Source organism: Diadema setosum, chromosome 20, assembly GCF_964275005.1.
Source record: "Diadema setosum chromosome 20, eeDiaSeto1, whole genome shotgun sequence".
Taxonomy (NCBI): Eukaryota; Metazoa; Echinodermata; class Echinoidea; order Diadematoida; family Diadematidae; genus Diadema; species Diadema setosum.
The window spans coordinates 30,236,416-30,261,342 of record NC_092704.1 but is presented as its reverse complement, the minus strand read 5'-3'; the positions used below and the strand labels follow the sequence as shown (position 1 = coordinate 30,261,342).

Here is a 24,927-nt window from a genome sequence, read left to right as displayed (position 1 = left end):
GGTGGGGGTCGATTTCAGCCGCCCTCGAGGTGGAATCATCCTGAAATTTCGTGTTGAGGATCCCATCACTTCAGCATACGATCTCTGTTGAGAAGATGCAGTGGGTTGCTCTCAGTTGCTCTCTGGGTCGCCTGATGAAATTTCGCATATTCGAAGCAAGAACAGCTTGCCCAGCCTTGTTGATGTGAACCCCATCTCGCCCAAGATGCCTATCACCGATGCTGCTGTTGTCAATGAAACCCCAGCTCCGTTCATAGGCAGCGGTATGCAGACGCTCATTCACCCCATCGACGAGGCACCTCTGATGAGCTGATTCCCATCTACGTTGCACGATACTTTAGTTATGTGGCCAAAGATTATAATGTTGTTGTTGTTGTTGTTGTTTTCCGTTACCTTATTTATCAAAACAGTTAAGTCATATACTATCTGTGAATAATTGGACACAGGGAATTCTGACTAACAGTGCAACCATGACAGCATGCTATGGTCCACCAACATAGTCTGGCCTGGGATCAGTTGGCCACAGTTTGGTTTTTATTTTTTTTATTGATGGGCAAAAAGGGACGTTTACACAAGTGATGTTCAATTTAATTCAATTCAATCATAGTTTATTTCCAATCAACGAAAATGAAAACATAGTACAAAGTATACATGTCATGAAATGATATTGTTCAAACAATTGTTCCTCTTATATATGTTTTTATATAATTTATCTCGTATACTACATGAATCTTTTGCAAATGTTTGAACAATATCATTTCATGACATGTATACTTTGTACTACGTTTTGATTTTCGTTGATTGGAAATAAACTATGATTGAAGTGATGTTGTACTTTACTATTATCTGGGGAATAAAGGACTTTTGGACTTCTGGAAAATTGTGGGATAGGGAAGCCTCCGGACTTACGCTGGCAGTGTAACTATACTGGGACAGTATGGTCCACCATCCCAGCTGCCACACATATTATGAACCTTTATTATCAATACAATTTATTCAGCCATCAACACATTTTGAATTAAACAAAGCCGTTTATTAATGCCCTATTCATTGTAGGACCCCACAACGTACATTCAACAATAAACAGCTGCAAGTATACAACATTGTAGCGCTGTGTTCTTATGGCACAATCTCATCAGTCTTATGCAACAGTCTCAAGGAAGCATCCATTCTAATCATCTATCATCCTGTCTTGCCACTCCACTGATCCAGCTGGGGAGTTGCACCAGTGTCTCAGGAGGTTGCGCTGCTTCTTCGCTTCACGTGAAGCTCTGTTGTGGCCTTGTACATCCACAGTGTCAATCAGGCTAAGTCCTTGCCTCCATTTACCAGGATCCATGTCCCCATTCCCCTGTTGACGGTCGACAAGTCTGTGCTGCAACACTGGGTAGCGGGTGCGCATGAGATTGTGCAGGATGCAGCAAGCTTCCACGATGCTCCTCACAGTCTCTGGGTCATGCTGCATGGTGGTGAGAAGTATCTGGAACCTGTTAGCCAGGATACCGAAGGCGTTCTCCACCACCCATCTTGCCCTGGACAGCCTGTAGTTGAAGATCCTCTCTTCACGGGTGAGGTATCTTGAACTGTACGGCTTCATGAGGTAGGTTCTGAGGGAGAACGCGTCATCACCAACGATGAAGTAGGGCACATCATGTCTGTCATGTGGAAGGGGGTCTGAACCAGGAAAACCCATGATGAGGTTGCGTTCCAGTCCATCCTTGAGGTCATTTGCGTTGTATATCTGGGCATCTGAAGCGAACCGTTGCCTGAAGCATCGATGTAGATGAACTTGTAGTCAGCATCAACTATGGCAAAGAGGATGCTACTGAAGAAGCCCTTGTAGTATGGACCCTGAGTTGGCTGGAGCTTTGCAGGCCACGTGCTTCCCATCTATGTCTCCTACGGTGTGAGGAAAGTTCCACCTCTGATACCAATCTTCTGCAGGTTGTTTCCAGCCTTGTTCAGTGGCGGGGCACCTGAGGAGCTCGTCAACGTATTCTTCAACGATGGCCTCTACCACTTCTCTGACGACTTTGCTGATGCTGTTGTGTGGCACCCTCCATGCATACTGCATGTTTCTGTATGTGGTTCCAGAGGCCAGGTGCCGCAGAGTCAGGGCCACCTTCAGTCCAGGGTCCAGGTTGGGAGGGAAGTTGATGCTAGGCTTGGTCAACCTGGGTCTTAGACGCTCTACAAGTTCGTTAAACATGGCTGGTGGCATCCTCATGAAGTAATGGAATGCACGAGGGTCTCCATTCCTCAGCTCCACCATCAACTGGTCATACAGTCCAAACTCCATTCTTCTCACGATCCATCCTCGGACCCACACAGCTCTTGGACGTCTCCTTCTTCTCCTTCTTCTCCTTCTGTCTAAAACTTGATACAGTCTGAACAGTTTGTGGTTCTGCTGTTGAATGAGTGCAGCTATCATATGGACTCTTTGATCATCCATGATGGAAAACAATTGATGATGTTGAAGACCGAGACCAAGGGTGATGAGGCCTGTACACCACGGCTGCACGACTCATACTGAGATCCAGATGATTGTTCTCCCCCTTTTTATACAAAATATCGGTTGTTGGCTAGTTGTCCTTCTACATACTCAAGACATACTCAAGACATCCTAAATATACGAGATACATCCCAGATACAGACGCTTTGTCCGTCTTAAATACTTTATATACGAGATGCATACGCTTACATCCTTTCTATTTCCGTGCCATTAACGATGTAGAGACGTTCCATGTACCATATCTTTCCTCCCTCTTTCCGTTTTCAGCTGCAGCGGATGTGAGTTGCGAGGATGCACAGCGGACGTCTAACGGATGATAACGGACGTACAACGTTTGTTGCTCGTATATGTCGCGGATTTACATTGTACACGGCGGAAAGTTCATCCGTTCTAAAAGTTTTGAGCAGCTTAAAACTTTTTGCGCGGATGAAATCACCATGGACGGATGCTCGATGGATAGAGCGTATGGAACAGGTATGCGATGAGTATACAGCGGATGCGTAGCGTTTTCCAACGGATGGCGAGATCTTTTCTACGCTTTACATCCTCTTTGCATCCGTAAGTGCAGTGGGACTGGGCCTTAAGGGTACGAGTGTATGTATGTGCATGAGGGGATATAAGGAATAAAAAGGATATTCGGAATGTAGATATACTGTAATATGCATAGTGTTGGTGTAGTATTATTTTAGATATTGTGCGTATGTGCGTGTGTGTGTGAGAGAGAGGGAAAATGTGTGTATTCGTGAGTGTGTGTGTGTGTGTGTGTGTGTTAGTGTGTGTATGCGTGTGACTATGTGTGGACAGCGATGAGTTTTACGTAGGCAGGGTGATGGTTGGGGGATTGGTGGTTAGGGTTGATTTAGGGACATAGGTTATGATTTTGATGTAATAAAAAAAAATCAGTTTGATAAATTCAAGGATGTTTCACAAGATTTTAGTTTACTGAGGTTCTCATGCCATGCTATCCTTTCATCTGTCTTTCAGATTTTTCATTTGAACAACTATGGATTAGTTATACTGAGGACAGAGTTTCAGAATTTGTAATAATTTGGATGAAGAATAAGAATATTTTCAACATTTAGAACACATTGCAATGAACAAGGATGATGACATGGCAGAGTCACCATAAGAATGCATGAGTTGGGGCTCAAGGAAACAGAACAAAAGAAGAAGACATGCATAGATTATGCACAGGTGAACTCGCAAGCAAGCGGTATTGTAATGGAATTACACTGCTACATTTCTGAAATATGTGAACCTCCTATGTCATCATCCTTGTTCAGTGTAATTTGTTTAAGGTTTTTCAAAGTATTGTTTCTCTGCTAAATAAGAACCACAATAAATTCCACAAATCTGTACATGGAGTTGTCGATTTATGTACTACATGATGTGAAATTATGAAAATCGTCTGGAATGTCTCTTTAAGCAGGCCTGCATGTCATGCTGTGATTTCATTTGCACATCTTGTGCGATTAAAATTTTTAGTATTCTTTAGTTTAATTACGTTGATTACGTTGAAAATTAGTATTCCTTTCATTGTGAAAACAATGGTGACATCAAACGCAATTCCAATAAAAAATATCTTTCAAAAAAAGTGTGTGTGTGTGCTTGTGTGGAATGTTGACGTAACAGGCTGAACATCAGAGTGTGGTAATTCCAAGTCGGTCTTACAGCAGGTTAATGATGTAGCGAAACATAAAAAAAGTTCACATAAAGAAATACCCCATTTTAATACAGAAAAAAAAACAACAACAACAACGCTCTTTCACGCGTATTTCTTTTGCACGACTCAGCTGCATTAAGCATACCCTTGGTTTTCTTCATAACTGCATCTGCTTGTTTTCTCTTTCTCGTTTACTAGTATCCATTTTCGTGTAATGTTAGCATTCCTCATATTCACTGAGGGAGCTTTTAGCCATTCGAACTAGTTGTTATCATAATTGAAGGAAACACGGCGAAAATCTTGATGATATCACAGGATTGAAAAGCTGTAGGGAAAATTTCACATGATGTAATTACATGTTGTCATTTGGGCAAATTTACGACACGTAGCTACAGCTGGCCAAGCCATCCTCCATCTTATTTTTTTCTAAAGTCTCCTCTTGTCTATTGCCCTGTCACAGTTTATGTCACATATTAGCATGATCGTAACGTATCTTGAACTGAATTTCATTTCTTGAGTTGTCGTGAAAGTTGTTAGAAAGTTATGAAACTTTAGACTTCGCTAACTTTTGTAAAACAGTTCTTGGTCGAATATTGAAGAAAATTCAAATTTTCTGCTACAAAAATGTTAAATGTAATATCATTCGTGGCCGAATAACTTCAAAGTAATGAATAGTTTGATATCTAGTAATTGTGAATTTGGCATAATAGCACTTTAACGAAATACTGCATTAACAGTTCAAGATGTGCAAAAACTGCATATGCAAGTTGTGAAGAAATGCCATCATCAACTCACTTTTTACATTTTCGTATGGAGAAGAACTGTTTTTATCTCCAGATTTTGATGACCCACTTCTTCAGTTGCGAACCAAACAAATCGATTTGATCCTTGGCCTGGCGCCGATGGTCATCAATCAAACGTTGTATCCAGGTTCGACTGCTGCCTTCCGCTTTGGAATGCTTATGACGTGCGACCTTGTCAACTATAAATTTTGCTTACCTTTCGTGACAACTTTAACGCTTGTAATAGGTTTTTTTATGACGCCTCCCTAGGTCAATTCATCGCATGTTACGGTGTCTTTATCATGCATCGTTCGAATTGTAAATGTGTTAAAATATGTGTGTGTGTTCGCTTCGTTTGTTTTATTTTATGTGTGTAATTAAGGAGACACTTAGGAGCAAGCTTCTGCTGAACCGACTGGGTTAAGTCCCCTCCGAAAGACTACCTAATAAGAATAACGTGCGAACTCGTGTACAGTTGTGTCTCGTCACGCTGTATTATCAGTCAGTCCGCAGCGCGAGCGAAAACGCACGTATTTATTCAAGTCGTATGCACGGCTGAGCGGTGCTTACATACGTAATGAGCAGGGTCCCGTTGCATAAAACTTTTTTAGCAACCTTAAAAAATTCAGGGTGGGATTTGCCCAACCTGAATTTTTTAAGGTTGCTAATCTAAGAATGTAAAATCCGTTGCATAAAAACTCTGGTTGGGAGCTTCCAACCGGAATTTTGTGATTTCAACCGGAAAAAAGTCCGGTTGGAGTTTTATGCAACGGGCCCCAGATACATGGTCATGAATAAATCCGTGTAGAACGAGTATTTCTTGTCAGTTTTCGACACTTTTAGTATAGACTGAAAGAGAAAACATTAGCAAATATGCTCATGATCAAAATAAAACGTAAAAAAAAGAATATAGAATATCAAAATCTCTCTCGAAGTTCGGTATTGTATTCAAAAATATTCCTTCACGTTTGACGCCAAAAAACTAACCTGAAATCTTTCATGCCCCTCTAAAATATGGTGAAGACTATGTCCGCTAAAGTATATAGTATCACAATAAGGGCGCGTTTTCTCATCTTCATTTCAATACGGGTCAGGAACTAGCAAAATTCAGAGACATGTCAAGCGTCGAGTTTAAAAAAGATTATCCTTCCGTTCAAACCGGAATTCCGGGTCTGTGATTGGTCGAAATCTGTCGCATTGCGTAGTATCCATTGGCTGCTGACTCAATGCTGTGAGTTCAAAAAATATTTATCAGATAAAAGTGTCATTGATATGAGTAATAGCTGAATAGTGTACAATTGAGTTGGAGGTAATTTGAAAATGAAAGCCTATATCATTGTTTCATGAAATCCATAATTTTTTTAAATGTTAGGTTCCAGATTGTGATCGAATTTTCACTCTCTATACAAAACTTGAACTTTACACAGAAACCAATGATGTGTATGTGAGTGTGCACTTACGATGACCCTGAACAACGGACCTGGCTACCATCTGTCCCGAGATCTGCTGCAAGGCACATGAATGCTTTATCAATTATTCATGTGGATTGCCCTGAGCACTGCTAGTCTGAATTCTTGACACAAATGCATGCACATGAAAGAAGTAAGCACATGTTTCCATGTGCTTGCACACACCACATTTCAGAATGAACAAAGACTAGCTGCGATAGTGGAATTCCTCATGAAGCATTCCAATCCTGGTCATTGTCCACGACCATTGTCTGGGTATCAACAAAACACTCCACGCGTGTTCATTCACTACCCAACTTCCGGTAAGAAAACATAATTTGCCTTGTTTTCAACAGGAAAATTCACAACCTTAAAATTGGTGCCCCTCTTCGTTTTTTAGTTGATCATACTCGCTCAAGTTTCACGATTGTGAAATCGAAGAAATTACGGAGATCTTTTTTCAATACCAGTCAGGAACTAGCAAAACATCAAACTATGATCTAAAAGCTTCTTGAACACTGGCAAAATAATCGTTTAATTTGATGCTAAAATGGTACTACTATATTGAGCTCAAAAATAGGGAAACTAGGTATCAAATTAATGAGCATAATCAGCTCTATAACTTACCAACCATCCTGGGTCAAACAATGCACTGCGAAAGCTATGAAAGCTGTTGTTGCGACCTCTGCAAAAACTCTCGCAAAGTATCGCGAAATCTCGTCAGTGTCAAGGGCACAAACTGCGCAAACGTGATTCTGAACAAAATTGTCGTTCGTGCCTCATTGGGCCGAATGCATAAAACAAGCAATTGCTTGTAAGCAATTGCTTCCAGCAAAAGCACAAGCTTGTCTAGCAAAAGGTCTAGCTCAAGCAATTGCTTAAATCCATATGCATAACCTTTTGCTAGTGCTTGTACCTTTTGCTTGTCCCGCACAAGCAATTGCTTGCGTTTTCAACAAAAGGGACGTCACGCCTGTGCGAACACAAGAACAAAGGCGAGTGTGGCAGCATGCATTTGAAAGGGCATGTGTGTACAGAAACATTTCCTGACATAGCAGAAGAGCTATGAAATGACACTCATAAATGCACACACAGACGCGCACACACACACACACAACTGTACACACGCTCGTATTACTGGCTGATTCCCACCACTGCTTACAATAGCCCGCATCTGCCAGATCGCACGTGGAGAGACGTCTCCTTGCTCTCCATCGAAGTGAGACATCCTACCCGTTTTTCATCAAATTTTGCGTGCTAACCACTGGACATTCCCGTTCTTGAAATGAAAAATTTCTTACTCTACTTAAGAGTAATTTCTTGTAGATTTATACCACTCCTTCACAATTGTTTTCTTTCTTCCATGAATATGAAAATGATACTTACAAGGGAACGTCCCAGATAAGCAAAAGCTCAAGTTCATTTTACAGAGCTTGGAAAATCGTCAGCAATTGCTAGCAAGAACTAGCAAAAGGTATGTTTTATGCATACGTTTTTAAGCAAATGCTTGGTCTCTAAGCAATTGCTTGCGGACAGCAAGCAATTGCTTGTACTTGCTAGCAAGAGCTTCTGCTCGCAAGCAATTGCTTGTTTTTATGCATACGGATTCGAGTAAAAGGCTAGCACAAGCAATTGCTGGCGTTTATGCATCCGGCCCATTATCGCACGCGCTGCGGACTGACTGTTATATCATATCTTGATACACACATCCATCGGCATAATGCTTTTTATCAAAACACACAAACACAAACCGAGAATATCAGTTACCTTTCATTTTTAATTGTCCCCCCCCCCCCAAAAAAAAAGACAGGGAAAACACAACAATAAATTGTACATAAGGGCACTTGAGCTGGCGTATTAAACACAGCTGACGAATTGCACACAGCAAAACATTTCAATTATCATTACTAAGTCTTGATATGATATAGCTTAAACCCAATAAATCTGTCTCGCATGATCTTAGCAATTAAGGACAGGAATGCAAGAAAGGAAAAGAATAATATTTCTAAACGTTTCGCTTCCAAACAATGTCTCACCTATATAAACCGTACAAACACAAAGACACTTTTCACGAATGTAATACAGGTTTTTGCAGTGCTTAGATAGATAATCTTGAAGCAACATGAAAGAGATTCGTTTAAACACTCACAGATCTAAGACAAACCAGACAAATAGTACAAGTTCCTTGCATCAGATACAGTACACTTTTCAAGTGCTCTAACATATCAAAAATCACGTACATCATACTGAATTTGTTGAACAGCTGATTAAAGGTATGTATTTGTTAGTTATCGAGATAGTCCATCAAAATCATAAACTCCCACATTTTCCACAGAAAATGTTCCCAAAATATGTACAGATCATACATTGATTGCCATTTTACGCTTCAATAGAACGGCTGTTCTAAATGATTTGATCTCCAGCACATATACACACATGCACAAGTGATGTTTTTGCATTGAATGAAATGTGAATACGTGTCAATACTGTTAAAACAGTGCGGAATTGACTCTGTTCTATGTTACCTCTTATCTTCTCACTACTCATGCGAAAGATTACAGGTTAAACGAAGATCTTTTCATCTCAGTGCTCTATGACACAATTCATTCCATGTGTGATCTAGAAATTTCTTTCTCTGACCTATAATGAAAACCAATTCGTTGTAGCGTAGCCTTACCTGAGAGTTTGTCTACCATCATCAGATCTGTCTAAACGAAGAATTGATATATCTCAATATACCCATGGTCAGCATCAGTGAAAACACTTTGCTGAATAAAGATTAAACTGGTGACCAAAGAAATTCTGGAATATATTGAATTGCAATAAAGTAAACAGAAATAAGTAATGATTATTTTATTCCAATGGGAAACTTGCATACTGATAAATGCCGCAAGTGAACCTTCCCAGACATTATTGTCTACTTGAGCTGAAAATATATTTTGTTTTCTAATGCTGAAAAGAATACTTATTCCCTTGAAATAAGGATCACTTTGTCTCATTTGCATTTCTTCTCATTAAGGTTTATTGTTAACAAACAAGAGTCATTAAATCTAATTTTTTGTTTGTTCACAGCACGTCAAGACAGTGATGACATGAATTACCATTTTTTTTCTTACGCATAGAATGATATAAGGTCATATATTTGAAAAGAAATTTAGGCAGTGATGAGTTTGTCCAAACTGACCAGAAATTATGTTTTCTATATTGATGTTTATATAAAAATAGGAATAAGAGTAAACTCCACTTCTTAGCACCTCGAGCAACTTAAATACAAAATATCGACCAAAGTTGCAGTTTTTGCGTTTTGTAAAAATACAGTATGATCAGCTGATGATGCTTTCTAGTAATGACGTTGTGTATGTCATTACCGCAGAAAAATTATTGGGACTAGAAGTTACGAAAAACAGCATTACATTCACGATCTTTATATCCTATACTCTTTATTTTACAGCCAATATGAAGACAGTTCATATTGCCTGTAAATGGCAAATACTATAAACTAAAGCTCAAGCTAATACAATAACGCATGAACTGTCCCGACAGTTTTTCCACACGATATCTGAAGAAGTTCTCTTTTAAAATTCGTACTTGAACTCGTCGACTACAAAAAGCATCATCGAATCGTGGGAAAATCTATACAAACCACTGTTATCTAGATTCATATGAACAACTGCTTTAATCGGTACAGCAGCAGCAGCAACAGATGCAAATCAAAATCCCTACAAGTACGATCCCTCCAAAAACTCCAAACACGATACGCAAAATGCGGTCCACATTAATTGTTTCGGCAGGAGTTGGGTTGACACTGGGTGCGATCGGGTCTAATGGAAATACAAAGGCATGTGGCAGACATGAAATAGATAACTTTTTAAGTATGTATATACAACTGCTTATTGTGTGAAGTGTTTTCTGACATGTAACTTACTTTATTAATGTTATAAACAACCAAAATCAAGATGCAATTATGACAGTATATAGAATATGTTTGCATTCTACATACTGTCGTGTATCCAGAGAAATGCAATTCCAAGATAACATACTAGCATGCAACAGCAATGACGAAAATAATTCTTGTGAGTTATCGACAGTGATTGCATAAATCTGATGAAGCAGAGATATGTATACACGCACACACACACACACACCCACACACACCCACACACACATTATATATATATATATATATATATGCAGCAAAAAAGAAAGTAAACACTTTTGCAAGTTTATTTTTCTCATAAATATTTGGCTAAAAGTTACTATATGAAAGGTAATTTAACTTGCTATCAACCAGGTAGGTCAATAAAAAGGGAAACTTTACGCATAAGTGAACACGTTTATATTTCTCTTTCAAGACATATAAGTAAATATTGCAAAACTGAGCAAGTTCTCATTCATGCGTAAATACTCTTCCATGTAACTATAAGAACAAACGATAAATTTAGCAAAAAAAAACTGAATTAAGTCAATAAAAATAAATCTATTTACTCGATAATATTCCTTGAAGCACATAAGATGAATTTCTTAAAAGTTAAAATCATTGGAGGAAAATGAAGAGACTTATTTCAAATATATTTATGTTTATACATGAATGTGTATGTACAATGATGATACAGAAACTAATGAATCAAATCAAATCAAATCACATCCAAATTATTCAAATTTATGAAATTCTTCCGTCGAGATGTTTTCATTGCAACTGATTGACAAATTGCCCTACATAGATGTCAATAAGCACTGAATTGATCAGTGATTTAGTAGTAGCCATGATAAAAAAAAAAATCAAGGGCGTACATACTCAAGTAAGATTCGAACCTACGACTTCCTGATCACCGGACAGGCGTCATCTCCACTGGACCACCGAACTTTCGACCGACAGCAAGTGTTAATCGGTTCTAATCCTTATAGCATGCAGTGGGTACTGCGTAATTATTCAAATTCATGAAATTCTTCAGTCGAGATGTTTTCATTGCAACTGATTGACAAATTGCCCTACATCGACGTATAAGTAAGCACTGAATTGACCAGTGTTTTAGTAGTAACCATGATTAAAAAAAAAAAAAAAAAAAAAAAAAAACTTATTGGCGCACAAACTCGAGCAGGATTCGAACCTATTTCATTCATGTCTCTCCTTGTGTTAAACTGGTCTTTTGTTTTCATTGTTAAAAGGCATTTCTGATTGAGAGACGAGATGTCAATTTCTACAGTTCTTACCTTTGTTCCTTGGAGGACAAAAACTAATGTGTTCATTCATGCGTAAAGTTTAAGACTATTGTGCAACTTACGCAAACAGAAAAACCGACCAGAATGAATATTATCTATTAGTGGAAAAATTCTGTTTGCGTTCGTTACATACTCAAAAAGCTGCATCACTTTGGTGATCCCTCGCATTATCCTTCGGGCTTATGCCAGGTTCAAGTGCGTTCGTGTGTGTCATACACAAAACACACTGCTATTCAATGAAGAGTTTGTTCGCAAAAACCGATAAGTCCATTTTTGAAGATTTTGAAGTAAGATCTCTGTCATAAAGTACAAAATAATACCTTTTGAATGATATATTGGTCACTACATATGAAGGTACATTTTTGCAGTTATGGTCAAAAGAAGCAAAAATGTTCTTATTATTCTCTTTATTTTTCTTGACCTTTAATCGCAAATATCTCCATTTGGCAAATATGGACTTATCGGTTTTTGCGAACAAACTCTTCATATCTTCTGACCATTCGAGCATTGAGAAGTTAGGGTCTCTGGGACGAACGCTGAACTAGGGCTTTCTATAGCTCAGTCGTGACTAGTCGGTGGAGCACCGGGGTAGCAATCCGGAGGTCTCGGGTTCGAAACCCGATGGAATCCCATTTTCTTTGCTCAATTTTCCACTATTATGCAACTTGTGACAAATTCAGTGTCACTTTACACTTACATTTCAGGAAATATTGTTGACTGTTTTGGTTTGCAACCTTGATCATCACTAGTTAACTTACAATACTTTGCTCTTCCCACTTTCGAATACAGTTTCATAATTTATAAATACAAGAAAGGTGTCATGTCCCCTAGATCTTGTGACGTTACAAACTTGCACACGTTATGCTCACAAAAATTGGAAGACCTTCTCAAGACCATAGTTTTTAGAGCATCAATACTAAATCTATTTGCATGACAAAATGAATCAATGTTGGTCTTGATTATCATAGGGTTAACTTTTGAACATGATGCTTCAACGTGGTATATTGAGTGACTGAACCATGGCTTTAGTAGGACAGTTTTTTATTCAGAACAAGGAACAACAAAGAATTGTATAGTTTATATAATTAATTTATATAATCTGATAAAGAAAAGAATGAACGCTATCAACTCATCAAACAAATATCAGAGTTATCATGGTAACCTGAAAGGTCGGTTAGTAACGTTTAAAAAAAAGGACATGAGAAAAAAATATAATTATCTTCAGACAAAAGTTTGCTGAAGTAATGTGAGATGCTTCAAATTGTCACACTTATTCAACTTCAGAATCCTGACAAATGTTCCACCCAATATTAATTTTAAGCAGTGTGCCTAGACCTAAAAAGCATATTAGTCACGTTATGGTTAGTTACATTACAGTTTTTCCAGGGTTAACTCCTAAATCATGGAATTGCCCAAATACGTTTGTTGAGCTATGTCTATTAGTCTATAGACTAAAAGACATAGCCTGTTACTGCTAATCTATCAATTTCAGGTATCCAAATCTATTGAAAGAATGAAATCATTACTAATTTATGCATCATTCCACACTGGTTTTCTTCGTTATTCTAGTATCCCGATACATCCGATCGTTTACCCCCAGTAATTGGATGTGTGTGTGTGTGTGGGGGGGGGGGGGAGGGGTGGGGGGGAGGGTTACGACGCATTTTGTTACGTGACTGGAAATATGCCTTTCACATACCAACGTATTCCTAAGCACCACACATACACATAAATACACGCACGCACACACACACACACACACACACACACTACTGCCGGTGTAAATGGAAAGAGCGCCCCCCCCCCGCAATTTAATGTGATTATTATCATCATTATTATTATCATTGTCTTTACAGTGTAAAGCCGATGTAAAATACACTCAGCAAAAGAAGAAAGTAAACACTTTTTCCAGTTAATATTTTTCATAGAAGATTTTGATAAAAATCGATGTGTTATATACCATATCAAAGATTATTTAATTGACTATCAAGCTGGTAGGTTCATACAAAGGGAAATTTTACGCATGAGTGAACACAATCGTTTTGTCATCTAAGGGTGGGATTTCACGGAGCACGCGAACAATTTGCGAAGGACGCGAATGACAAAATCCAACATTCGGAAAAGTTTTTCTCCGAATGTTTTCCGACAATGAAGCCGAAAACTATTCTTGCGCAATTTGTGCGAAGTTTCCACGACGTAATTGTGCGAATGTCGTGTGTATCATTGCTAAAGTACAGCATGTTACGTACACGAAGAACACGCGACGGAAATGCGAACAACGAAAAATTTTCAATAATCATGGGAAAAAATGTGCCCAAGGAGAGGTGGAAGCTGTCTTGAGTTGACTTTTTTTTTTCTTTCCTCTATTTCTCCTTTCTTTTTCTCTCATCTCTCTATCGTGTGCTTGCCTACATTTTTTCCCTAGGACGTATCTCCACTAGTAAAGCATTTGATCTTCTTCCTTTTTTTTTTTTTTGCAGTTCCTCCAACACATAATCTCTATACTTCAAATGAAATTTTACATACTTAAGATTAATTCTAAGTGTATTTGCGATTTTTTTTTTTGTATATCAAACATTTCTTTCTCTTTGCTAGTCTTTAATTTCTTTTGTTACTATAGTTGTTAATAATTGTTTGATGTATGCTACGATTTTTATTTGTAGAAAACGTATAGGTCATACATCCCCCAAACGTGCGCTAAACGTTCGCGAGAATGTCTCAAAAGGTACGCAAACAGTTTGCGATTACGTCGTAAAATGATCGGAAAAACTTCGCAGATTTCGCGAAACATACGCGAGACATTCTCCAAAGTTTCGGAGTCTGTTTGGGGAAAAAGAACATTTTGCGAACATCGCGCGTGTCTTGCGAAGGTCTTGCGCATATGACGAGGCTTTAAAGACACTTTCGAGAACAATTCACGAGCAAATCACGACCAAGTGCATGTGCGGAAAAGGTTCGCAGAAAATTTCAAACTTTTTTGAAATTCTCGCCGAAGTAAAAACGACGTTCGCGAACAATTGACGACGCTTCCGAACCCTCACGTTCGTTTGGCGATCTTTTGCAGACCAAAATACGAATGCTGGATTTTGCCATTCGCGTCCTTCGCAAATCGTTCGCGTGCTCCGTGAAATCCCACCCTAAGGCAGAAAAGTAACAACTGCAGAATTGGACATAGTGAAATTCATCTGACAATGCCCTCCAAGATAGCATTGATAACGAAAGACCAATTACAAGGAATGAGAGACATGAATGAAACAGCAGAAATAAGTTTCCGTTCCCTTGTTTCCCTTTGTATTCAAAACAAAAACATAGTGGGGAAACTAAAGGTGGAACATAAGTATTTTCCATCAATTCAAACTTTAAATGTCAGAGAATGAGTAAGTCGTAAAGGAGATAACAGCATTTCTTCATTTTAACTTTTAATTAAGATATATAAGAATGCATGAGAAAAAGTCAAAAACTCATTTCGAATCATTTCAAATCATTTCAAATATGCTTAATTTGGAATATCGTTTCAAATTTAATTTCCTTGTTACCACAATTTATTTTCTCATTTCTTTTGACTAATAATTTGATAGAAGATTCTTCATTTTCTTCCATTATTTTTGTTTGCCTTTCATTGTCTTTGGAGGGTTACAGAGACATAATAAAGATCATAGGTTGATTTTTGTAATTTAATTTGCATTTCTATTGTGTTGAATTTGTCTTCTGTTCTCATTATTATTAGGAAGAGCCAATACGCTTGAATAACACCTTGTCCATTTTGCAAATTTTTTACTTTTGTGCCTTGGAAGAGAAAAACGAATGTGTTCACTCATGGGTAAAAGTAGACATTTCTATTGACCTACTAGGTTGATAGCTAATTGAATTGCATTTAGCATGGTATATAAAACACCATTTTTAGCTAGATAGTCTATGAGAAAGATAAACTTGAAAAGTGTTTACTTTCTTTTTGCTGAGTGTATAACTGTGGTTGGCCTCGAAGTAATTTTTTTTTTTTTTACACGGGATACATATTTGTTAAATCATTGATTACCTTGGCGTAATGAGAGGTGCTTCATTATTATAACCATTTTATCTTTAAACAGTATAGATGTAAGAGACATGAGCTGTGCAGGATATCAAAGCTTTTGTCCTCCTATATTTTTGTTCATATTCCCCCTCTTTCGTCACATATAGTGACGAAAGCAGCAGGAACGGTACATAAAGTCACTGATTCGGTATTTATTTGAAAATTAGTCGCTGTCTATGACCGATTGTAGGATTTTTTTTTTTGTCACGTGTCTGTTATTTATTGTTCATGTTGCAACCAGCCACTAATTTTTCTCATTTCGTATTTTGGTACTTTGGTTCTTATGTGTCAAGAGATAGAAGCCAGACTTTCGCATACTTTTGAATTATTATGGATTGTCTTATGTCGTCATAATTCTTTTACATGTAGAGGAATCCATGATTTTTTTAAAGTGAAAATTTAATCATTTTCATAAGAGAGGTGATGATATTATATTTTTTTACAAGAGACTCATTCTCATAAAAAAGATGAAAATATTTGGTCTACACAATGGGGAGGTAATGCATGGTTTGCGAGTTACACCTCCAACGCAGGGGAGAAGGAAAATTAGTTAAACTATAAATTATTCTTGGGAGGACCCAGAGGGGAGATTTTTTGTTATATAGGTTGTGATAAGATTGTTTTTGTTTTGTTTTGGTTTGTTTGTTTGGTTTTTTTTTTTTTTTGGGGGGGGGGAAATTACATGGAAAACTAGAAGAGGTAGGATCTTCACACCTGGTAGTAGCAGGAGACACGAATCTGGTATTAGGCTCATTAGATTATTATGGTTCTTAACCACACCACTCTAATATTCAGTCTCAAAGAGCCTGTAGGCTCTTCATGGAAGACTCTCATTTGGTAGATATATTATGGCGGAAAGACCACCTAAACGAGAGGACTTTTACTCGATACCAGTCAAACCCTGTTGCTTCCTCACGTTTGGATTATAATATGCTAATTTCTACAGATTTTATTAACAATGCTAAGAGTAGTGATATTGTTTCTGGTGTAGGGTCAGACCATTCAGTGGTTTCCTTGCAATTATTGTGTAATGAGTATATTCGTGGTAAAGGATATTGAAAGTGTAATACTATGCTCCTTAAACATGACTCGGATTTTGGTTTGTTTATAAAGGAAAGAATTAAAGAACTTAAAGAAAACCATAAAGACTCGGATTGCAATCAAAATGATATTTGGGAAGCATTTAAATGAATGAAATGTATTAAATGCTCTTATATCATCAAGACTTGACTTTGGTAATGCACTCCTATTTCAGCTACCACAATCTCAACTTTCACGGTTACAAAAATTGCAAAATTCAGCAGCCCGCATTGTTACCCTTACCAGGAGAAATACTGACATTACCCCTGTTTTGTCCTCATTACATTGGTTACCTGTTGAATCTCGCATTGTATTTAAACTATTACTATTTGTTTTTCATTGCATACACGTGATCTGCCCCAGAGTACAATGTTAATCTACTGACATTTTATAATCCTTCCAGATGTTTAAGGTCATCCGATTGTAGATTGCTTGTTGTTCCAAAAACGAAGAAATCATGGGGGGATCGGTCATTTGCACATGCTGGACCTTACCTGTGGAATCAGTCGCCTCAAACTATCCGTCACATTTCGAATGTTGACTCCTTTAAAGTTGCCCTCAAGACTTATTTGTTCATGACCATTTGTTCATGACCATTAACTATGTGGAACTGGCGCATTATAAGTACCCTGTATTATTATTATTATTATTATTATTATTATCATTATTATTATTATTATTATTATTATTATCATAGTGATAGAAAGAAAAAGTCAAAATATAAAGTCAAAAAGGAAGTAAAGATAAATTTGAATATGTGAAAAAAAAATCAGACATTATAACCATTCATGGGGATGGAGCTCTAGATCAATTAGTAGAATTAACTAAAGAATTGGCGAGTTATGAAAATGTTATCACTGAAATGGAAGATAAAGAAACAGCAGGTCTTATAGTGAGATCAAGAGTGAGGGGGTATATAGAGGAAGGAGAACGCAGCACAAAATACTTCTCTAATTCGGAGAAAAGGGTTGGTGAAAAAGTAATTCGTAAACTAAGGTAACAAAACTACAAAACAATAGAGGAAAAAGATGAGGTATTGTTAGAATTACAAAATTTTCATTCTCGTCTCTACACTTCTGAAAATGATCAGAACTCCTTTGAAAAGATATCAGAATTTTTGAACAATATAGATATTCTCCAGATAGCAGATAAAACTAAACTAAATGCCCCAGTGATAAAATCAGAAATTTGGGCTATTTTGAAAGCAATGAGGTCCAATAAAACACCAGGACTGGATGGGCTTCCGGTCGAATTTTATATTGTTTTCTGTAAAGGACAAGTTCACCTGCATAGACATGTGAGTTGAGTGAATGCAGCAATATCTGTAGAACACATAAGTGAAAGTTTGGGGAAAATAATCCGACAATCTGTTCAAAATTTATGAATTTTTAAGTGTCTGCGCAATCACTGCTGGATGAGAAGACTGTACTACAGTGTATGATGTCAGATGCGTACAACGATATAAGGAAAATAAAAAAGAGAATTTCACAAAATTCACCTTTTTGAATAAAGTGCATATTTTCTCAACTTGTTACTGACGTATATTAAGGGTAATATTATTACCCCTGCCTTCTAAAAGAGAGAAGTCGAGTGACCTTTTATAATGCGAGAAGAGTTAGAATATGTTGAATTTTCCTTATACTTTCTTTATATCGTTGTACACATATGACATATATCACAAGCTATAGTAGTCTTCTTATCCAGCTGTGACTGAGCAGAAACTTTTAAAAAAAATCATTACAATTGCACGGATTGTCCGATGTTCCTCAAACTCTTACTGATATGTTCTACTACTGTTGCTGCATTCACTCAACCCACATGTCTATGAAGGTGTCCTTTAACGACATTATTGATTTATTGTTAGATATGTATAACTTCTCATTTACAAATTCTTTGTTAACGCAATCTCTGAGACATGGTATCATAACGTTGCTACCAAAGAAAGATAAGGATCCTTATTTAGTGAGAAATTAAAGACCTTTATCACTACTGAATGAGGATTATAAAATGATAGCAATATATATATATATATATATATATATATATATACATATATATTTTTTTGCAAATAGATTACGATTGAGTTCACATACCATAATTAAGGAAGATCAACAATTAGCTTCATGCCAGGTAGAAATATAAGTGCTAATATTCGGACCATTGTGGACATGATTGAATATACTGACGTATTGAAGATACCAGGAACGATTTTGCTTTTAGATTTTGAAAAGGCATTTGACATGGTTGAACACAATTATTTATTCGAAATACTTCAGAAATTTAACCTTGGAAACAACTTCATTCAGTAGATAAAAACTTTTTATAATGAGAGGAGTAGTTTTGTGAAGAACTATGGTTTGTTTGGGTTTTTTTTTTTCAACAATTAAATTTCCATGTCTAGAGGTATTTTCCAAGGTTGCCCAATATCCTCACGACTTTTCATTTTAGCCATAAGTTCTGGTATTGCTATTCGTAGCAGTAGACATAGTAAAGGTATACCCATTGGGAATTATGAAAAAAAAAAAGGTTGAGTATGTATGCAGATGATACAACAGTATTTTTGAATGGTGATGCTTAGTCTTTCCAAAATTTATTTGAGTTGTTACACAAATTTGCAATATTCTCAGGATGTAAAATAATTTTATCAAAATCTGAAGCTGCACAGATTGTATCCTTAAAAGGGTCTACCTTTCATCCTCTTCAGTTGGAAAGTTAACAATGGAAGGAGAATTCATTTAAAGCATGGGTGTTCTCTTTTCGCTGAATACAAAGTCTCTGTGTGAATTAAATTATGTACCCAAATTACTACAAATAGAGCATACAAAATTATGATTGTTGGAAACAAAAAAAAAAAAATACTTTCAGGAAAGATAGCTGTGGTCAAAGCACTGCTCTTACCTCAGCTGACTTTTATGTTCACTGTGCTTTGTTTAAATATACCTCAGTCGTTCTTCAAACGACTGAAAAGTATACTCTTTAAATTAATATGGAAAAGGGGTAGAGATAGAGTGAAGAAAGAGTTAATGTGTAATGATTATGATTCAGGCGGTTTGCGATTGATTGATCCTTCTGTTTATGCACAGGCTCAGAAGATGGCATGGGTTGCAAGATCCTTACATCCTAATTATTCAAATACATGAAAACACATTGAGCAGATAATGGCATTCTGAATTTTCATTAACATAGCTCTAAGTTTTCTGGAGAGCAAACGCCCCAGGTTGTGTTTTGAAGAAAGCTTAAGAACTCTCAGTTAATTGAAACCTTAAAAGTATGGTACATTTATAGAGAAGGTATTGTGAAAGACCTTGGTCTTTCATATTTTCATTTACAGGATTATACTAATGGTGAATAAGAAAGTGAATTTGAAACAGCCAAACAAAGAGCCTTTCCCCAGTGGTGAAGAGGAGAAAATCTCTTAGGGAAGAGCAAGATCATCGGTGGAAAGTAGCTGCTTGGCGGAGGTCTGCACTCTCAGAGTGCTTTTCTAGTTTCTTTGTCTTAAGTTTTATATTTATAGATGTAGATTTCAATTTTCAACTCTGTATTTGACGCATTCATGGCTTCAGATAAGTATAAACAGAAAACTGAATATGTTATAGCACAAAAGAAAGGTAAATTGCAATGTCATTTGAAGAAGTGGTCCATTCTTTTGTAATGGTTGATCCTCTACTTTTATATATATCACAGACATCAAAGTTATTTTGTTATTCCATTATGGCAGATAGTTTAAGGTGACTTATTCTAACAAAACCCTTTTTATTGCTATAGGCTGGTCATTTCTACATTGTATATTTTGTTTGTATTTTGGTTGCATTAAAAATAAAGAAAGGGACCAAAAAAAGTCCCTAATTCGATTTATCGATTAGAAAAAACAAATGGTGAAAGTTAATCTTAAGGGTAGCAATTATTTCCCATGTTATCTGACAGCGGTAAGTCAAGTGCTCAAAAGTGAAATTATGTGGAATTCTCTTTATATTTTCTTTATAAATTTTGTTCACTCATACGCCATAACCTCTAGTAGTCTCCTCATCCAGCAGTTCCAACATCAAAACTTTGAAAAGTCATAACTTACGCATCGAATTTTCCTCAAACTTTAACTGATGTGTTCTACTTTAAGTTGCTGCTGCTTTTACTCAATCCACTTTTCTCTTTGGGTTTTGGTTTAATATTCAGAAGACACTTTCATATCCTTGATTGTTGGACTTTGGGCACTTTGTTTTCAGAGAATATTGAACTTGGCGTACGCAATAGTGCCCTCCCATTCTCACCTGAGCAGGCCGGCGCTGATCCTGTCCAACTGGCCGTGGTCTTGTTTTCCGTCAGCTGACAGGTCCTAGACGGTGATCCGTTATGGAGATAAAGACCGGTGAAGCACATGTACGTACAAACTGAATCCACATTATTGATGTCGGAGCACGCCACGTGTCCATTATATGGTGCCAGCAGAGATGGACAACGAATCACTTTCAAGGAAATAATAAACAAACAAATACCAAAACAAATGAACCAAAAAATGACACGAAAAAAGACAGGATGTTGGAGACTGAGCAATAGACGGGGAAAACATCCAGAAAAAGGTGAAAATATCATACGAGCATTCGCATGTACAGAGATTGCTCTAAGTTTAAAACACGATTGTAATTAAGCAACGAAACGACAGTGTGAATAAAAATTAACTCCAACCGTGTTTTGGAGGATGAGATTTTTTTTGGAACACGTCGTGCGGAAAAAAAAAGACAGACGGAGCTTCCATAGCTTTGACTGGATTCGTAAAAACAAACAAACAAACAAAAAACATTGGCCGACAACATATCACTCTCCTGTCACAAATGGATAAGGTTCCTGGGGAAAGACCATCCGCAATCGGCAGAAAAGGCTAGAAAATATCACCGCATGGCCAACGGGCTGTGATTTCTACAGCTTTCCATTAGACTTTAGTTTTTAATCATATTCGTCAATTCAGCTTTTATACCTGGGGACCCTACGTCATGTTTGCATACACGCGAATGTAATCTCATCCAAGTCTCAAGATCCCATAAACAATGCAGAAAATAGGCTCCAAATATTTAAGGTGAAACACCCTATCGAAAAGCAGGCGGCGCAATGAAGGTGCAACGGTCTTGACGGTTATACTCACCGACTTCAAGCCTTCGTATATAGGCTGACTGTTCAATTTTACTTTAGGTTTTGGTCCCATGTGAAGATGTGGATTTAACTTTTTTATCATATCAAGTTGATTACTAACTCCCCTCTGTTCCGTATGTATGAAGGAATAAGGCGTCTTTTTATTCATTGAAATGCCATCATTGTCATAAACAATGACATGTAATGGAAGCAGTTATTACACTTACTGACCACCTCAAAACGAATAGTGCAGCTTGCATAGTTTCCTTCGTCATCAGTAGCAAGGTACTCAATTTTGTGCGAGCCCTCAGGGAATGTAGAACCGGGACCTTCCCCGGACACTCGACTGTTGCAGGTATAAAAACAGGATTGTTGTTCAGTTTACGGCAAACAAAAAAAAAACCAACAACACACAAACAAACATACAAAAAAAAATACTATGATAGTCAGCAAAGCATGAAAATGACACTAACATTTCAACAATGACTTTTAGTTGACATCGTGTCACCAACTTTGCTGCCAAACGCAGGGATGGATCCAGGAATTCTGTAAGAGGCGCCTTAACGGAATTAAAGGGGCACACTCGCCCCTCCCTTCCCCCATTTCTTTCTTTTTTATTTCTTTTGTTAAAAAAAAAAAGATTAAGGGGGCGCGCCCGATGCGCCACCGCCTGGATCCGCTACTGAAACGGTTAAAGAGAAACATTAAATTCTTAATAAAATACACGCAGCATAGCCGAATAATAATAACGCTTCGAAACAACACTTAAATTACGATTATGTTGTTTTTTTTCAATTATATCAATAAAGATTCCAATTGACGGAGCGAATCGGATGGGATGGCCTGTCACGGGCAACATTGTCTTAAAAAATCATTAAAGAAAGAATAACAATGAAAAAAGTTTAGGTTGTACGCTCCTCTTGAGACTGGGCGGAGAGCAACTTGATTTGATGTTCTTTGTATCCTATTGAGCAACATTTTGCACGTTAGATTTTGCTGAGGGGTTAGGCTAGATACAAGGGACTGTTCCATCTAATCGTTTTTCTCTTTACAACTTCCTCACACTAAGCCTTGACAGCTTACCCGATTGTAGCGAATTTACGACAATGTCCCCAAGTTATGGAAAAGTGCTCAACAGTTGCTCAACATGGCCTTAACAGTTAAAAAAAAAAAAAAACCTTAAGCAAGTTTGGTGTAACTAGTATGCTATGTTACGTAGGTGTCCTCCAGAGATAATGGAAGTCATTTGTGGAAGTGAAGATACCAGTGATAAAGACAATGTCGATATTCATGATCATCTTAATCATAATAATTACAATATTCGTAGAATGGAAAAGAACCGAAGGAGGAAACAAGAGAATGCCCAAATGTGGTATCCAAACCTGACAGGAATGAATTGATCGTTGTCCACTGCAATTGGTTCAACCCAGCTCACAAAATGACAGGTAGATATGGTGTACTGCTTCCCGATGTTTCCGACACAATTCGTGAATTTTGGACTTGTTGCGCCTGGTTAAAGAAGCAGAATTTATGTCAAAATATGCAATTACCAATAACGATAAATGTGCCTCTTTTGTCAGTTAGATTTTATACCATTTCACCAAGATTTCTGTGTCAGCCATTACCATTTGATCTATTGGGCTCCATTCCCACAAGTGAAAAGATTTGTAATGTTGGGGTAGAACAAATTTGGAGTGACAAAAAAGGATTAAACAAATAGCCAACAAAAAGCGAAATAAACATGAAAATAAACAAGGAAGATAACAGAAGTTGGGAGAGAAACATGCCTTCATTTGCATATAAGAGTAAATCCAAATGAAAGGGACAATGAGATAACCCTACATATTATTGTTATAGATGTATTTTCAACCTTTTTGTAATGGTAATTGAAATCATCTCTAGTTACTGCATCCATGAATTCTGTACCATCCCATATATATACTGAACAGCTATATAGATTAAACTTTGTAGGGTCATTTCCCACCAAATTCGCGTGAATATATCATGTACCTACATTTCTCTTTATTTGGTGTCTGATGTTTCTTATGTCACTTTGATTCATTGAAATTACGGAAGTAAAGAACCCAGTACAATGGTGATGAAAATCATATTGTTAACATTCGACTTTGCAAAGGATAAATGATACAGATATACATGTAGATATGCATGCATACTGGCGAAAATACAAACTTATGCTTTAGTTGATAAAAAAAAAAGGGATTGAGAGGTCCACTAAAAAGCAAACTTGTATGTTGTGAACCACTCAAAAAAAAATTATGAAGTACTAATGTGCAAATAATTAGCACAAATATTACTCAAAACAGGACGGAACAAAACAGGAGGAACACAAAAGCATGACACGACTTGACAGAACAATCATTTCAAAAGACGCGAAAGCAAAGGATTACGTTTTGAGGTTTACTGCGGTGGACTTTCAATACTGTACATGTACCACGACTCCGTGTGATGATTTATGTGGCTAAAGAGAAAGAAATAGATTAATGCTTGAAATGGATATTGGCCGAGGTACGAAATTAACCTTACTGTGACTCTGACATTTTTATTTGCGTAATACACCTGCATAAAATTTGCATCTACCATGTCTACATCAAACTTTATGAACCTATTTTACACAGATCGTGCAAAAAAGGAGACCTCCGGGTGATTTTCAAACTTTCATTACATTTGAACGACTATAAATTAGTTATACTGAGCACAGAGTTTCGGCAATAGTGATTGGGATGAGGAATATGAATGTTTTCTAAATTTATACAAGGATGAACAAGGATGATCGACATGGCAGCCTCATCATAAGACTGTAAGAATACACTAGTTGCGGCTCAAGGAAGCAGAACATAAGAAGGCATGCATAAATTCTACACAGGTGACCTTGCGAAAGGCCGTGTCACACCTTTCCGGGGCTAGCTTTGCGTGCGACTTGCAAAGAACGATTTTTTACTGCCCGGAGGTCCCCCCCCCCCCCCCCGCGGACGACCCGCACATGAAGTTTGAAGTTTGAAGTTTAT

At 37.3% G+C, this 24,927-nt stretch overlaps 1 protein-coding gene across 1 annotated transcript in view; it reads right to left on the bottom strand.

Annotated features, from left to right (window-relative positions):
* Positions 1-24,927, bottom strand: part of LOC140243351 (sushi repeat-containing protein SRPX-like) — a 77,700-nt gene that overhangs the window by 45,888 nt on the left and 6,885 nt on the right. The window contains exons 2-4 of the mRNA XM_072323025.1: positions 23,284-23,410; positions 22,129-22,247; positions 21,046-21,240 (exon numbers count right to left, since the gene is read on the bottom strand). Of these exons, the coding sequence (XP_072179126.1) occupies positions 21,046-21,240; positions 22,129-22,247; positions 23,284-23,410 (441 nt within the window). The remainder of the gene's footprint in view (positions 1-21,045; positions 21,241-22,128; positions 22,248-23,283; positions 23,411-24,927) is intronic.